The sequence below is a fragment of the Trichechus manatus genome, unplaced genomic scaffold (genome assembly GCF_000243295.1).
Source record: "Trichechus manatus latirostris isolate Lorelei unplaced genomic scaffold, TriManLat1.0 scaffold00261, whole genome shotgun sequence".
In the NCBI taxonomy this organism is placed as follows: Eukaryota; Metazoa; Chordata; class Mammalia; order Sirenia; family Trichechidae; genus Trichechus; species Trichechus manatus.
Genome location: NW_004444197.1, coordinates 532,223 through 549,576, shown reverse-complemented (window position 1 = coordinate 549,576; position 17,354 = coordinate 532,223). Strand labels below are relative to the sequence as shown.

General features: G+C 53.6%; 1 protein-coding gene across 1 annotated transcript in view; it reads right to left on the bottom strand.

Annotated features, from left to right (window-relative positions):
• The window catches only part of ITPR3 (inositol 1,4,5-trisphosphate receptor type 3), an 80,930-nt gene that overhangs the window by 10,740 nt on the left and 52,836 nt on the right, over positions 1–17,354 (bottom strand). Inside the window, exons 22-40 of the mRNA XM_004389818.2 lie at positions 16,226–16,425; positions 14,983–15,112; positions 14,331–14,388; positions 12,710–12,875; positions 11,016–11,180; positions 10,858–10,932; positions 10,289–10,414; positions 8,863–8,985; positions 8,584–8,784; positions 7,252–7,503; positions 6,849–6,974; positions 6,600–6,725; positions 4,496–4,616; positions 3,554–3,744; positions 2,677–2,825; positions 2,444–2,552; positions 2,187–2,277; positions 1,907–2,076; positions 107–278 (exon numbers count right to left, since the gene is read on the bottom strand). Of these exons, the coding sequence (XP_004389875.1) occupies positions 107–278; positions 1,907–2,076; positions 2,187–2,277; positions 2,444–2,552; positions 2,677–2,825; positions 3,554–3,744; positions 4,496–4,616; positions 6,600–6,725; positions 6,849–6,974; positions 7,252–7,503; positions 8,584–8,784; positions 8,863–8,985; positions 10,289–10,414; positions 10,858–10,932; positions 11,016–11,180; positions 12,710–12,875; positions 14,331–14,388; positions 14,983–15,112; positions 16,226–16,425 (2,751 nt within the window). The remainder of the gene's footprint in view (positions 1–106; positions 279–1,906; positions 2,077–2,186; positions 2,278–2,443; positions 2,553–2,676; positions 2,826–3,553; positions 3,745–4,495; positions 4,617–6,599; positions 6,726–6,848; positions 6,975–7,251; positions 7,504–8,583; positions 8,785–8,862; positions 8,986–10,288; positions 10,415–10,857; positions 10,933–11,015; positions 11,181–12,709; positions 12,876–14,330; positions 14,389–14,982; positions 15,113–16,225; positions 16,426–17,354) is intronic.

Here is a 17,354-nt window from a genome sequence, read left to right as displayed (position 1 = left end):
ACCTTCCACATCTTGCCTTGTGCCCCTCACCCTTATCCCTCCCCTGCACCCTCTTATCCCTGCCCACCACCCCCATGCTGTACTCCATGGCCCCCGTGCCTCTGACCTTTGGCAGTAGGGTCTGGCTCGCGATCCTCACGAGGCTGATTGCCCAGGTCACTCATGTTGACGGTCACTGTGGACTTGGTCTCCTGCTGGGCCCGCTTCATGCGGTCATGAAGCACCTTGAAGAAGCGCTCGGACTTCTTGTTGCTCGTCATCAAGTTGTAGAAGGATTTCTGGGGGTGGTTGGTGGGGTGGAGGCAGCCTTAGTACTGGGCCTGGCCCCTAAGCTCTGCCCTGTGCTGCAGGGACAAGGACAGGGGCAGATGGGGCCCCAGACCTGCCCAAACCAGAAGAGGCTGGTGGCAGAGAGACACCCCCATGCCTTGTAACTAAGGGGGAGGAGACGGAAAGACCAAGAGCCTGGAGGGCCAAACTGCAGAGACATGCAGGTGGAGGGCTGCACCAGCCTCCTGACCAGCCCCTGCTTCGACCCTTAGCCCTATGTCTCCCACACAGCAGCCAGAGGGATCGCCCTCAAGCAGGGACAGATTACACAATAAGCTAGGTAAGCACAGGTTTACTAGTGCTTACTTACTAATCCATAGTGAACAATTTCACATTATTTCACCACATCAAAAATTCTGCTTCTAGGTATGGCTGGCATCTGTCTCCCTCCCAACCCAACAGCACCTTCCTAAGAATCAAAGCCTCCCTTCCAATTTATAATCCCCGACACGGACGGAGTACCCAGTAAGCAAGTTATGCAAATGCTTACTTATGCTTACTTACTAATCTGTAGTAAGCAGTTTCACATAATTTCACCACCTCTTTGAAAGTCACGTGAAATTGTTCACTACAGATAGTAAGCAAGCACAAGTAAGCCCATGCCTACTTTGCTTACTGGGTAATCTGTCCCTGCCCTCAAGTCTAAGTCACATCCCTCCTCTGCTCAAGACCCTGCAGTGGCTCCCATCTCACCTAGAGAGAAACCCATGGCCTCACAGTCCCTGTGAGTCCCACGTGATGGCTGCTCCCTCTCACACCCCATGTCCCACCACCTGCCCTGTCACCCCACTCTCACCACTCCAGCCCCTTCCCCCTTCATGGCCTTTGTACTGGCTCCTGCTCCACCCTGGGGACTCTTTCCTAGTGTGTCCACGGCCTTACTTCTTCCTTCGGGTCTTTACTCAAACATTCCCTACTCAGGGCCTTCCCGATCACGCTAGTTAATACAACCCTAACCCCAGCCCTCCCGAAGCCCCTTGCCTGATTCATCACCATCTGGGATGTGTTCTCCATACTGCGTATGGATTATGTTTATTCACTGACACACACACCCTGCTAGGATGCAAGTGCCAAGAGAACACAGGTCTTTGTCTCTTTTGTTCACTGCTGAACCCTCAGTGCCTAGAACACTGCCAGGTACACAGAAAGTGCCAGTGCAGATGTATAGAATGAATGAATGAGGATAAAGAAATCAGAGAAGGCTTCTTGGAGGAGGTAGGCCTTGCACTGAGCACCAAAGGTTGAGGAGGATATAGAAGACGAAGGGAAGTGGCCTAAGCAGAGGCTGAGGCAATAATGAGAGGCAGCATGGTGAGGGGACAAGAGGCTCAGGCTGACTGGAGCAGAGAGGGGTGTGCAGGGTTGGAGAAGGGGTTGCATGACAGATGCAGCGAATAGATGTGGGAGATGACGCCCACCAATGGGTGGCCAAGACTTGCATTGGCCACTAGCACCCCAGCCCTGCTGCCAAGCCCCCACGGCTTCAGTGGCTTGGCACACCTGTCCCACCTCATGAGTGGGAGCTGCCCACCCGAGGGAGGTGAGTGCCAGCACCCCCACCCACTCCCTGCTCCACCTGGATCTCAGTGTTGCCGCCATCCAGTAGGTGGATGGCCAGGCCAATGCTCTCCTGGAAGATCTTCTCATTCTTGGTGCTGGTGATGAGGTCGCACACCAGCTTGGTGGCCCCCTCTTTGTCCAGCCGGCACTGGGTGGCCGAGATTGCTGACCAGTCCTGGTCCAGGCCTGGAATGGGCAAGGGGCTCGCTTGAGTGGGCCTGGTGGGGCAAGAAAGCAGAAGGGAGGGACAGGGCAAATGGCTACCCAGAGGCACAGCAGAGGCAGGCAGTACTGACCAGCACCCATGGGGTCCGACAGGTCCCCCCGTGAGCTGGACTTCCGGTTTTGGAGGTAGTTCTGTAGCAGCATTTTGCGCAGCTGGTTGCCCTGGAGGAAGATGGGAGTGAGGCCCCACAGTGGACACAGGGCAGCAGCTGTTGGTCAGCTACATGGATACATTTCAGCTTTTAACGACTGGCCCGTCAACCCTGGTCCTGAGTTCCTGGGTCCACCTGGTCAGTCCTGCCTGGTGTCCGGCCTGCGGGGCACTCACCCGATCCCCGTACTTGGTCTTCTTGAGCAGCATCTGTTGCAGGGTCCGCAGCACCTTAATGCACAGCTTCTCCTCGGATTCCATGAGGTCCTTGGTGTGCTGGATCAGCCTGGGCCGGCAGGGAGGGGCAGGCTCAGTGCTGCCCCCTGTAGCCCCTTCCCTACCCCAGGCAGGTGCACGGCAGGCCCTCTGAACCAGTGGCCCCCACCCCTGCCCCACCGGGCCAGACGCACTTGGACAGGAAGCCCCCGCTCTCGCAGCGCTGGTAGGCCGCGCTGCCCTCCAGGAAGAGTAGCTCGGGCCAGTGCAGCACATCCACCAGCACGGACAGCTCGGCCTGCACCAGGGGCTTCAGCCGCTCCTCCAGGGCCATGATGATGTCCTGTGGGGGTAGGGCAGGGTCACCTCGGGCAAGGGGCAGGCCACCCAGGCCTGAGAGGTGCCCAGGGCTTGGCTGCCATGCTTCCCCTACCCAAGCACCAAACAGCCCCATGAGCCCTGAGCCCATGAGCCCTGAGTCTGGCTGGGGAGGGGTCAGGGCTGAGGCCTGGGGGACAGGGGGCCTGCTGTGTAGTCTGAGGGTCCCCAGACCCACAGAGCTGCCCTGGACAAAGCATGGTGTCTGTCTGCTCAGAGCTCCTGGCTGGGAGCCATGAGCTCTGGCTTTTCTTCCAGCCCCTCCTCCAGCTCTCTGTGTAGCCTTGGGCAGACCCCTTGCCCTCTCTGGACCTCAGTCTCCTGACTTGTGGGGATAGTGACCCTACCACATCGCCTCCATAGGTGACAAGACCGCAGGCAGAAGTGTGCCAAAAACTGGAGTAAGGGGTGGTCCCAACCCCCTTCAGGAGCCCCGGCCCCACTAGCACTCCCAGGTCCCCTTCAATGATGCCCCTCAATCCCCTGTCCCAGGGCCTGTCCCAGCAGACCCCAAGGAAGGGATGAGTAACTAGCCCCTTCCTGGTAAGGTGTAGGTAGTACAGGACAGGATGCCCCCAGAGAACCTGCCCTTCTGAAGGGGGCAACTGCCCTGTCAACATGCAGCTCCCACAGTGGGTGCCAGGAGGCAAGGCAGTCAGGGGAGTATGGGGCGGGAGTTGGGGGCAGGCCCACCTGCAGCTTCTCAATGATGTTCTTGTAGTCCCACTGGTTAGCGGTGGGGGTGACGCGGGGGAAGGCCCGCGTGGCCGCCTTGTAGTTGGAAGCATTCCGCTGGGCAGCCACGGCACAGCTGACTCCACTGCTGAGCAGCGAGCTGATGTGGGCATCCAGGTCCATGGGCAGCAAGATGGCCCGACCCTTGGCTGGGTGGGGAGAGAGATGGGGTACTGGAGGGCTGGATGTGAGAGGTCGGCCAGCCAGAGGGCTGGGCTCAAGGCTACCAGACTCGGGGCAGGGGGAACTAGACTGAAGGCCTAGGGATCAGGGACCCCACCCTGGGTCCCACCTGAGACACTGTGGGGCCCTTGTCCCCTTTTTGGGCTAAGAATAGGGATTTTCTGCCTCTTGGAGTCTCTGGATGGTACAAACAGTTTAATGTGCTTGGCTGCTAACTGAAGAAGGTTGGAGGTTCTAGTTTGCTTAGAGGTACCTCAGAAGAAAGGCCTGGTAATCTACTTCTGAAAAATCAGCATTGAAAACCCTATGGAGCACAGTTCTACTCTGACACACATGGGGTCGTCACAAATCGGAACTGACTTGATAGCAACTGGTTAACTGGTTTCTGCATCTTTGTTCCATCCTGGCTCCACCCCGACTCCTACCCTCCTCCCTCCCACATTCCTCCTCCCCTTCCCTAATAATCTACAGGCCTCCCTCCTGCCTGACACCATTTGCAAGTAAAAAAAAAACCTAGTTGGGGAATGCCCACCCAACCCCACCCAGCATACCCCTTTCTCTCAATCACAGAGATGCCAGTTAGACAGTAAGAAGGACTTACTGAGAACCCCCGGGGGCAGGTGATGGTCGAGCTTAAGGATAAGGTCTGGACTTTGAGGGCAGACGTCCCTGTGGGGGGGTGGGGGTTGGGAGCTGGCCACACCCCAGCACACTCACCCACCATGGCGAGGGTCCGGATACAGGCCTCCACGGAGCCCTTGTGCTGCTGTTGCAGCCATGGGCACTCGAGCAGCCGCGTGGTGGACTGCAGCAGCTGCACCACGATCGTCTGGTGCGTCTGGAAAAGGCCACACAACTGCTGCTGCAGCCCAGCCAGCCCCCACCCTGGACAGCTCGGGCCCAGTGACCTGGGCTCACCACGGCTGGGTGCAGGGTGGAGGGACAAGGCCTCCGCTAGCCATCACGTGCCTTTGTGCCAGTGGGAGAGAAGTGCCCCCTTTCCCGGAACTCAGCAGTACACAACCTGCCCAACTGTACCTGGCAGCCCTGTTAGTGAACCATACCCGTCCCCCAAGGTCATAGCCCCATTGCTGACCCTTTTCTTCCTTAAAAAAATATTTAACTAAATTAATTAATGTTGTGAACAGGTGATGTATTTACAGGGTTCAAAAATCAAAAGGCTTTATAAAAAGGTATACTTCAGGAAGTCTCACCTCACCCTTGTCCCCATTGCCCCTACTCCCTGCACCCTCCCCTGGGGCTGATGAGAGGTGGGTCCTGTGTCCCAAAAGAGGTCCCAGGGTCCAAACACATATGTGTCAAAATAAACCTACCCCTCGAGGGTTGCGCAACGATGAATGCAATTAATGTCACTGAAATGTACGCGTACAAATGATTTAACTGGCGAATGTTTTGTTATATATATTTTACCACGATAAACATTAAAAATAAATAAATAAACCCACCCTTGTCAAGAGGGCAGGACCCAACGTTCTTCTTTTTCTCCCCCCTTATTTATTTATTTGTTTGTTTATTATTTGTGTGTGTGTGCACGTGTGTATGTGGTAAACACATACACAATAAAACATTCGCCAATTCAACAATTTCTACACGTGTAACTCAGTGAGTTTAATTACATTCTCCTGTAGGACCCAATATTCTACCACTCTCAGAAGCACTCTTCCCAGACCACCCCTGGCTCCTTGGCCTACACCAAAAACCAAACCCACTGCTGTCAAGTTGATTCCGACTCACAGAGACCCTACACGACAGAGCAGAACTGCCCCAGAGTTTCCAAGGCGTGGCTCGTGGATATGAACTGCCGACCTTTTGGTTAGCAGCCGTAGCTCTTAACCACCACACCACCAGGATTTCCCACAGTAGCCCCTTTTACTGGTTCCTTGCGTATCCTTTGGGGTTTCTTTATGATTTAAGTAGTATAACAGGGTCCTTCCTTAGGGGGACTCAGCCTCCCTTTCATTCAAGGGGTTCTGGGTATGTGAACTAGCTCAAGTCTGGAATCTGGGAACTGATTAAGGGATAGTGACTCTCTCTTTCTGTCAAATTTCTGTTCACTTGACCTAAAGCTTTTCCACATACACAGACCAGATAAGACTGTACGAGGCCATCTACCTACTTCAGTTCTAGGGATACCATGATCAACTAAACCAGTTACCAGTGAGTGGATTCTAACACATGGTGACCCCATGTGTGTCAGAGAAGAGCTGTGCTACCTAGAGTTTTCCATGGCTGATTTTTCAGAAATAGATCCCCATGCCTTTCTTCCAAGGCACCTTTGGGTGGACTCAAACTGCCAACCTTTCAGTTAGCAGCTAAGCATGTTAACCACTTACGCTACCCTCCTCCTTCCCACATTCCTCCTCCTCTTCCCCTGATAATCTACAGGCCTCCCTCCTGTCTGACACCATGATCACCTAGTCAGTGCCAGAGATCTCTAGAGTCAGACTGTTCTGACTATTGCTTTGGCTCTGCTGCCCACTGCAGTCACCACACCCACCTTGTATTCAGCAATTAAGTGCTGCCGTTTGGCCCCTGCCACCCCAGGTTCCACCATGCCCACTGAATTTAGAAATTCTTATTCAATGGTATGGTTCCCACTGTAATCCTGACCCACAGAAACTGTAAGATAATAAACATTTGTTGTTTTAAGCAGCAAAACTTTGGGGAAATTTGTTACACAGCACAGATAACTAATACACCTGTGAAGCCTTCTGCTGTTTCTTTAGGCAGCACAAACAAATCTGAATACATACATATTCTGATTTCCCCCTTCCTACACAAAAGTGGGCCAGGAGCTCACCTGCAGGGAAGTGCTGTTCTCAGAGAATGGGGAGCTGAAGAAGGCATTGATGGTGTCCAGCACAACGGTCAGCACATACTTCTCCAGGGTGGGGTCAGCCAGGCGCTTCTCACGCTTACTGCAGACCTGGTGTAGGAGCAGGAGAGGCCTGGGTGAGCCAACAAATGGGGCCCTTCTGCTCCCACCCTCGTGGGAAGCTGCCCAGGCCCACACAGCCCATCTCCAGGCCTATGCCCCACAGGGACTGACCCGAGCCATGTCCAGGGTGAAGTTCTCAAAGAGTGTCCAGATGTGGTTGCTGGTGTAGATCTCCTTCATTTCCACCTCCGTGTCCACGTAGCAGTGGTTCACGAAGTTCACATAGGCCATTTTCACCTGGACAGCCAGGGTGCGAGGCCAGGGTCATGAGCAGTGTCACACTCAGGCTGTCTCTCACCTCACCTCACTAAGTCCTCCCCTGGCCTCCCCTTGCTCTGCTGCCCCATGTCCCCACCACCATCGCCCTGCACCTCCCTTTTCCCATCCCAACATGGCAGGACAGAATGGTTGCCCTGCCTTGGCTCTCCTGTCCCCTCCTCCCACTGAGGCCTTCCCCTGCCCTCCAGTCATCTCTGCCAGTGGGTCTGCATGTGGACGCACACACAGGCCCCACCTCGGTGATGCAGTCCTCATGTGTCACCACGGATACCACATCCTCCAAGGGCAGCAGGGAGGTGCACTTGATTTCAGTGTAGACGTTTTTGCCCTCGGCGCAGGCAGCCAGCAGGTCTACCAGGGAGATGTGGTACATGAGGGGGCTATGGTCCTCCACGCCGTCACGGGCTGCCTTCATCATGTCCAGCAGGTGGGCCAGTGAGGCCTTGTCATTGTAGAACACAACCACGTCGTCACCTGCGTTGGTCAGCTGCGGGAGAGGTGGACATGTCAGACCTTCTCAGCCCACCAGGCCATGGATCCCCACCCTTCTCCTACATTTAACAGGGAAGAATTGAGACTCTCATCCCAGCCCTTGCCCAACACTCATGAAAATTCTCCCATGCCTAGAATTTTGGGGTTCCCTGGCCTTCAGAATCCTAGGCCAATGTCTCAGACCCTCTGCCATCAGGGACACTGGCCCTCGACCCAGAAAGTCCCCCCTTCTTCTCTCTGGAAAGAAGTTCCATTGGGGCTCATTTCAGAGGTGCCCTCCTCCAGGAAGCCCTTTCTAATCCCACTCTGCTGGGCTCATCCTCCTCCTCCTCTTTGCTCCACAGCTGTAATTTAAACCCTCATGGAGCACATGGCATCCTTCTCATGCTAGCAATTAGATGATTCACAGTAATACAATAATAGCAAGTAATAATTAACACTGCACAGCACGTCCAGTACATGGTGTCTTGTTTATTATGTCCCTGGTCTACTTTAGTGTTTGCTCCTTTCTTCCCCCGACACTGTAAGATGCTCAAGGATGGAGACACATCTGCTCGAGATTTAGACTCAGCCCTTCATCCTTCACGCCTTAGTTAACAAATGTTTACTGAATACCTACTATGTGCTGGACACTGGGGCTCAAGTGATGAACACAAAGGACGTGGTCACTGCCCGCTTACACTTGGGCCAGTTGCTTACACTCAACTAACTTCTCCAGGCATACATACTGCTTGGCACATATAAGTGCTTCATGAATTTTAAATAAACAATAAAGGAGTGAGCACTTGAGTTCTTCTAGGCACACTGCCTAAGTTCCTCTGGGTCCCTGCTTGAGTTGTGTTGGGCCTGTAGCCTGAGTTCAACTAGGCCTGCAGCCTTAATTCTCCCTCTGTGGCCTGCAACTTGAGATTCCCCCTCCACAGTCCACCACCTGAGTTCTCCTTTTGTGACCCACTGTCTGACTTCTCTAGCTCTGTGACACACCGTCTGAGTTCTTCCTCTATGGCCCGCCACCTGAATTCCCCATGTACCCAGTTCCCCAGGCAGCTAGTGCCCCGCTTGGCTGCACCCTCACCTCAGTCATGATCATGTCCTGGCACTTCTTGACGTACTTGCCCTCGGCCTTGATGACAGTGTGCAGAAAGTCCAGGTACTGCACGTGGCGGCCGTGCGTGGCCAGCAGGTGCACGAAGTGCTGCAACACGGGCTCGCTGATCTCGGAGCATAGCTGATAGTTGTTCAAGAAAATGTGCTGCATGGTCTCTGCCTCCAGGAGCTGTAGGTGGGTGGGTGGGGCATCAGAAAGAGGTCTAGGCCCCTTCCCCCCCAGGTGCCCCCACCCGTTTGCCCTCACCCCCGGTGTGAGGAAGAGGTGCAGGTGCTTGTGCAGCAGGGCTTGGTTGCCGGGGTTCCCTGCACAGAACTTCTGCAGGAACTGATGTGTGTAGCGCAGGATCTCCATCATCTTGGTATCACCCTGGGTACAGAGAGGAGGGGAGACGGTGCTAGGCTGGACACAGGGAGGAAGGCCAGGCTGGGTCTGAGTCTGAGCTGAGATAGGTGTGGGGTTGGGTCAGGGATTGTGATTTGGACCACAAAGAGGCTAGGTTTAAGGTGAAGACTGGGCCTTCAGGTTAGGAGTTGAGGGTCAGAAGTGGAGATGAGGTTGGCTGCGATCTGATGAAGCTGGAGTGGAGGGGCAAGAGTAAGAAGTCACGGTCAGGCAGAAGTTGGGACAGGTCAGGGTCCAGAGTCAGGGTGAGGTTTGGGACATATCAAGATCAAGGTCAGTCAAGGTGATTCAACATGAGGGGTTGAGAGTCAAAGGTTGAGATGAGGCTAAGATTGGAGTCCGGGTTCAAGGTGGGTCTGGGGACAGGTCAGGGCAAGAGGTCAGGGTGAGACTAGGATAACAAATCAAAGTCAGGGGTCAGGGCAGAAAGAGGCCAGAGCTGATGTCATGGGTCAAGGAGAGGCTGGGGTCAGATAAGGGCCAATGTGGGTCAAGGTGGTAAGGGGGTTGAGGGTCAAAGTTTGAGATGAGACTGAGATTTTTCAGGGTTAGGTTGGAGTGTGGGAGACAAAGATTGGGGTCAGGGTGAAGAATCAGGGTGAGGCTAGGGTCAAATCAAGGTCATAGTAGATCAGGAGGGGTAGAGGGTCAAAGGTTGAGATGATGCTACGATTGAGTTCAAAGGAAAAGGTATGTCTGGGGATGGTTCTAAGCACTTCACCTGATCACTCATTTAGGCCTCAGAACAACTCTATTAAGTAGGTAGGTGGTGCAGTGGTTAAGAGCTATGACATGCTATGGCTGCTAACCAAAAAGGTCAGCAGTTCAAATCCACCAGCTGCTCCCTGGAAACACTATGGGGCAGTTCTACTCTGTCCTATAGGGTTTCTATGAGTCAGAATAGACCTGACAGCAATGGGTTTTTTTTAGTTATTGGTACTCTTGCAGCCCTGGTGGTACAGTGGTTAAGAGCTCGGCTGCTAACCAAAAGGTCAGCAGTTCAAATCCACCAGACGCTCCTCGGAAACCCTACGGGGCAGTTCTACTCTATCCTATAGGGTTGCTGTGAGTCACAATCGACTCAATGGCAACAGGTTTGGTTTTTGGATTTTGGGGGAACTGGTCAGCATAAAAAGTCAAGATGAGGCTGTGTTAGGTTGTATTAGAGGTTTAGTGTGCAATTTGGGTCAGGTCAAAGTTTAGGACTGGCCTGGGAGGTCAGAGGTCAGAAGTCAGGGGTCAGGATAGGGATGACCCTTGGCAGCACCTTGTCATAGGGGATCTGCAGCAGGTCCAGCATGACCTTGTGGGCATCCATGTTCTTGAGCAGCCGCTGCTGCTTCTTCCTCATCTGCTCCCCAACACCACACATCTTGTTCAGCCGCTCCAGGATCTGGAGAGGACAGGAGTGAGCCCAGAGTCCCTTCCCTCCTCCTCAAGCTTCCCTTCTGCCTGGCTCACCCACCAGGGCTGGTCAGAGTCTCCTGCCCACCACAGACAAGTCCTGGCTCGTGTCAGGGACAGGAAGGGGAAAAGGAGGTCATGACCATGGAATCAGATCATCGCAACCAACCAGAGAAGCAGTAAAAAACCCAAATCCACCCATGGGAATAAATAGAGCAATATGACTGTGAAATGGAATTTCATTAAATCCCTGCAGCTTTAAAATAATCCCACGTGGACCTCGGCAGGGTTGTTTCTAGCATGCAGGAAAAGCTGGACAATGTCTATTTTGAGGGCCAGTGGCCAGCAGAGGGGAGGCAGAGGAGGCGGGCCAGCTGCAGCCTCGGGGCAGGTGGGCTGCAGACCCCACCCTTGTGTGCCCTTGCCACTTACGCCCTTGATGATCTGGTAGTTCTCACTGCTCTTCTCCCCAGGTGGTTGTAGAAAGCCTTCCTCATCCGTGGGCCGCTAGGGGCACAGAGAGGGTCCAGGGTCAGCTAGGCCCAGCCCTCGCAGAGGGTCCTGCCCCAGCTCCCTACAACCCCGCTCACCTCCTTCTTGTCTTTGGCGGCGCCTGCCTCTACCTCCTCGCCCTTGCCGCTGCCCTTTTTGTCCACCCACAGCTCCGACTTCTCGACCATAGTCCGCAGCCGATCCAGCTCTGACTTGATTACCTTGTAGTTCTCCACATCCTGGGCTGAGATCAGCAGCTGCACCTGAAGGTCAAGGACAGGGCTGGCCGATAAAATCTGGGTCCACTGCCAGTTAGAGAACTCCCAGCACCTTCCCTCTTCCAGGTCTTGCTCCTGCACTGCCTGCACCTCTCCACCAAGTCAAATCCTACTCAGCGTTTACAACCCTGCCATAAGTCCACCTCCTCCAGAAGCCCTCCCTGATGGCCCTATGCACTCCCTGCGCTGAGCTGACACACCACCTGGCTTCAGTTACTCACTGACTCATGTCACACGCTGCTGCTGTGGCCTGTCACTTGCTCACTCGGACCCCAAATGGGGCAGGGCAAAGCATACTGGCATCACTGAATGCTGGCTGAAAGAGGGACCCGAACCCTAAAGACCTGGGCCTGAGTCTGGATCTTACTTTATTGGCTCTGGGTCAGTGGGCAAGGAGCGAAGGCTCCCTGTGCCTCAGTTCCCCCCATCTGCAAAATGGGAATAAGAGTAGTAACCATGTAGGCAGGGCAATTGCGATAACCCCATGAGATAATGCAAGTACGGTGCTCAGTGCCTGGTACTCAACTCAGTAAGCACTCATTAAATGCCAGCTAGTCCCGATTAGGAAACCCTGGTGGCGTAGTGGATAAGTGCTGCAGCTGCTAACCAAAACGTCGGCAGTTTGAATCCACCAGGTACTCCTTGGAAACTCTATGGGGCAGTTCTACTCTGTCCTATAGGGTCACTATGAATCAGAATCAACTCGATGGCAATGGGTTTGGGTTTTTTTTTAGACCCAGTTAAGGTAGATATTACACAGGGAGTTGTCCAGACTACAGGACATCACATTAACAACAACCAGTCGCCCTTAGTGAGGGCTGACTATATGCCAGGCATGATTCGAAGCCCTTCACAGAGATGTATTTAACATAGCTGGCAAGCTGTGAAGTCCTGTCCACATCATAAGAAATTGCTGTAGACTGTGCCAGGCAATGAGCCGGGAGACAAAGGTGGCTAAGCTTGGTCCTCACCTTTAATGAGATTAAAAAAAAAGTTGCAGGTCAACTCCAACTCATGGCAACCCCATGTGTGTCAGAGTAGAATTGTGCTCCATAGGGTTTACACAGCTGGTTTTTTGGAAGTAGCACCACGTCTTTCTTCCAAGATGCCTCTGGATGGACTTGAACCTCCAGCCTTTTGGTTAGCATCTGAGCATGATAACATTTGCACCACCCAGAGACTTCTTAAGGAAGTTAAAAAAAAAAAAAAAAAACACTGCTGTTGAGTCCATTCTGACTCATGGCAATACCATGTGTTACAGAGTAAAACTGCTCCACAGGGTTTTCTTGGCTGTAATCTTAATGGGAGCAGATTGCTAGACCTTTTCTTCTCTGGTACCACTGGATAGGTTTGATCTGCCAGCCTTTAGGTCAGCAGCTGATCACAAACTGCTTGTGCCACCCTGGGGTACATCTCAAGTGCCCCTCGAGCTTACTCCCAGTGTCCAGCCGAAACCTAACAGTGATACAAGCAGGGGGTCAGGCTGCTCAGGCAGGAGGGCGGGGCGGTGGCACCTGCTTGAAGGTGTGCATGGCCTCCTGGCGCTGGCTGAAGTGCTTGAAGAGCAGTTGCAGCGCGCCCGAGACCAGCGGTGCATAGTCGTGCATGGTGAGGTGGATGAGCACGCGCAGGAACATGCGGCCGCCTTCATCGTCCACCTCCAGCATGCTGCTCGTCTTCCTGCAGGCGGGCACCAGGGGGGATGCGGAGTGTGAGTGGCATGCTTCCCGCTGCCTGAGGGAGACAGGGGGCCACTGGCCCTGCCGCCCATCCAGCAGATGCATTGCTCAGCATAATATTTATTCAAAACATTGACTTTTTCTCTCAAGTATTGCATTTAAAAAAAAAATTATCTATATAAGACTAAATGGACAACAACTACTCCAAAGCATAGATGAGAAGGTTGGGGGCAGGGAGTTTAAGGCCATGGGAGTGAAACAACTGGAACAGAAATGACAAAAATGTTGACACAATGTGACGAATGGAACCAATGTCACTGATCTTTGTGTCCAGAAACTGCTGAATGGGAGCAGGTTTTCCTGTGTATATTTTCATCAAAATAAAATAGAATATTAATATCAAAAAAAAGAAAACATTGACGTTTTCTCACCAGCTTGTAAAAAACCACTGCCCTGAGCCCCCGCCCCAGTAACCCCCATGTCCCCTTTATTAAACAGTTGAAGCAGGGGCTCTTAACACAGGGCCCACAGACCCCAAGGAGATTCAAGGATAGAAGTCAGGTCCATGAACAGAGATGGGGAAAAACAATATCTTTATTTTTACCAACCTCCACCAACCACGAGGAAGACAAGAAGCAAGCTGCAGTGCAGGGTATATTAGTGGTACCTGTGACTTTGTCACCAGAAGAAACCACAGATGTTTGCACATCACCTTAGAGTTGTTACAGAAATCGTGAAATCACATTTACACTCACCACGGCTTCAAGTCACGGGACTAATTAGACCCGCCGCTGCAGCTTGTTACTGAACGTGTTAGTAAAGGAGGCGCCATGTATAACTGTCACTTCAAATGTCTTTTTCTCAATATTTGATAACTATATTTCAATTTGTTGGTTTCCTTTGTAACTTTATGTACTTTATTTTACGAATTTAAAAACGTGATTCTGAAAGGGGGTCCACAGGCTTCACCAGACGCCAAGAGCACAGCACAAAATGGTTAAGAGCCCCACCTCCGGGTGGCCCCTCCTTGCACCAGCCCCAGCCATTCCAGTTGTTTAATACTCTGACCAGGACCCCTGGGGGCGGGGTCATCCTCTGTAGAGGAGCCTGCATACCTCCCACACCTCCTTCCTGCTGTGAGCCTGGGGGAAGTTCTTCCAGCTACCTGACCCAAGTCCTGCTACATCAATAGAGGCACAACTGCCCTGGATGGAGGCAGGGGAATGATTAGGAGGACACTGCGACCCAAGTGGCCCCTACAACACTGGGGCTGGGCAGAAAACGGGGGTGGGCAGAGCACAGATGGGGTCTGTGAGGTCTTAGGAGGCAATGACAGAAGAGGGAGGGGCTATCCCCCAACTTGGGGAAACTCAAACTGTCCCAAGAGGGAGTCTCTAGCCTGTGTCGGCATCGCCCACCCAACCCCACACATCCCCCACCTCAACCCTGGCCTCACCCCACTCCAAACATGGCTTCCGCCTGCTCCCCGATGCGATCCAGGTTCATGTTGGCGGCTGTGGGGAGCAAGAGGGGACAGATGGGGGCAGGTGGTAGCTCCAAGCCCAGGAAGAGTGGGGGACACAGTAGCTAAAGAACATGGAGAAGCCTAACCCACCTCTTGCCCTGCACTAGTCAGGGTGCAGCCCCTCTGCCTGCCTCCAAACCCCTCCCCATCCCATCTCTGCCTCCCCCTTCCCAGGGGTGGGGGTGCAGAGCTTACGGGATGGAAGCAACCAGGGCAGAGACCAGATAGCCCCAGCTACCCTGCAGGGCAGTGCCAGGGTGAGCAGAGCTCTGGCTGTGGGTCAGGAGACCAGGTTCCTTCTGGTCTGGCTCAGCCTAACTGGTTGTGTGACCTTGGGCAAGTCCCTGCCGCTCTGTGGGCCCCAATTTCCCCGTTTAGGAAAAGGAGGGAATGATCCCTTCTCTCCCCCACCCCTCACTGGGGCAATTAAATGAGACAGTGGAGAGGAAAGACCTCTGCAGATTGAAACAAAGGGGTAGGCTCCATCCCACTGCTGAATATCCCTGGGCAAGTCTCAAAGCCTCTCTGGGCCCTTCCTGAGCATGAAGGGGGCTGAGCAGGGTGAGCGAGGAATGAGGCTCACTGGTGGAGTCGAAGGCGGGGGCCGTGCCATCAGCTCCACTGTCCTGCATGGGGAACACTTCCACAAACTCCTTCTTGAAGACAGATAGCAGGTAAGAGATGCGGTAATCCAGGCGGACATTGAGGATGAACTGGAGGGTGGGAAGAGGACAGATGAGGACATTCTAAGGTCAGGACACCATTCCTGCTCTATGGAGGACAAGAGGGCACCCCAGATGAGCTCTGACCACTCTAGGGGTGGGGGTTCTTAGCACAGATGTTCAGGATGCTTGGGGAGTCACAACCAAACAATCAAGACCTCTCTCCCCCAGGGAGGTTCACGGCATCCTCTCCCCAACTCCTGTCCTGATGGTGGGGTTGGCACCTCCTTTCAGAATCAGACAGACAACCCTCCCAGCCCACTCAGACCCACCTTCCCAGACTGGATGCTGACAGCAAAGGAAACTAAGCTCCCCAGGTCAAAGGCCCACCCTTGCCCTCCTACCTGCTCTGCCAAATAGACCCAGGGTTCCCAGGAAGTGGGGGAAACTGAGGACTGTGAGTGGAGCAGGAGAGAAGCCACTGTGGGTTGGGAGGTGAGGCACAGAGTTTGCAGACACCCTTGAATGGCGTCATCCTCATGAGCACAGGGCCTCTGGCCACACCCCAGGACTCAGACCCTCCAGAATGAGACAGAAGCCCCCTCTTCCAACTCCCTCAACCAGGCCATGCCAGACTGGGCTCCCCATGGAGGTCACTCCCATCATCTAGTGGCCCCAAAGCAAAAGCAAGGGTCCTTTTCCCTCCTCTACAAGCCCCTTCCCCAAGTGTTGCTGGAGGGTCTCAGACAAGACCCAGAACAGGAATGACTGTGTCCACCTTGCTGGGAAATGGGTTCTCAAATCTCTAGCTCTGCCTCAAAATCTCTGTGTGACCTGGGAAAGTCCCCAACTTCACCCTCTTTACTTTGCTCATCTGTAAATGGGAGAATTGAGTTAAACTGTCATGTGCATCAGAATCACTACACAGACTGTGGGCCCCACAACCCAGGGTTTCTGAATCAGTGGGTCTGGGGTGGAGCTTGAGAACAAGTTCCCAAGTGATGTTGCTAGTCCAGGGGCCACACTTTGAGAACAAATGAGCTGGACACCTATCATAGTGGAACAATACTGCAATCTGAGGGGGGTTCACCTGCCCACCCCCACCCCAACCCCATTACCTGCCCCCATTCCCAACACTTCCCACCCCTGTCCTGGCCTAGCCACCTGAAGGATTTCCAGGATCTTCAGCTTCGTCTCCATCACCACAATGTTTTCATTCTCCTCAAACTTGCTTCGATCCAGGGGCTCAGCAGCACTGGTGCCAGGAGACAAGTTGGGAGCACCAAAGACAGACTGCTTGCGGCTCAGCACCATGGTGGACATCATGTGCCCCACGCCCTGGATGGACCTCCGCACATTCTTGCCTGTGGTGGAGGAAGCAGAAGGGGGTTACAGAGGTGGCATAGCAGGGGTCCCAGTCTGATAGGGAGGCAGAGGGCTCACACCATCTCTCACTGTTAGCTGCAGGGCACAACCATGCTAAGGAAGGGGCACGGTGTGGTGTGATGGTTCACTTTTGTGTGGCCTTTCTAGCCATGGTCTTGTAACTTCTGCCCAAGTGATTAGGTGGGACTGTGTGATAGGGTAATTGTGCCCCACAAAAGGGATTGGTCAGTTTTGCCATCCCGCTGGGCTTGAAATGAGCAATCCCACAGGTGGGAAGAAGAGAAGAGCCCACCACCACCAAGGAAGGCCAGACCGGCAACAGAGACCTGCAGGAGAGACCCGCAGGAGATGGCGCAGGGGCTTTTCAATCCACAGAGTGAGGAAGCTGAGTGCCTTTGGGCAGAGACTGAGGGTCAGGGAGAGGCGTGCCTGTGAGACTGATTGGGAAGAGGCTGTCCTGGTGAAGAACTGTATCCTTGAATGTTCCTGAGCCTGAAATGTAACTTGTTTCTTTCCAAATAAACCCCATAATCATGAGTATGGTCTGTAAATTCTTTGTGGCCACTGCAATGAATTATCAAACCCAGCAAAGAAGTAGAGAGTGCCATGGAAGGGACAGTTGGTGTCAGAATTGGTATAGATGGCGGAGAAAGAAGGCATGTCTGATCACCATGTCATAGGAAACAGTCTTGGGCAGTTGATCTTGATTCTTCTTCCCCCTTGTGAAGTTAGAGGCGGTCAGACACTGCCCCCACACCATTCGTACACAGGGCAAACCCAGGAAGGCTTCCTGGGGGAGGTGAGCTTTAAGCCAAATCCAGGAAAAGAATGGACGGCTCAGGCAAAGATGAGTTGTGTGGGAAGATCGGTGAGAATTCCCACATGGGAAACCATGAGAGCAGCTACA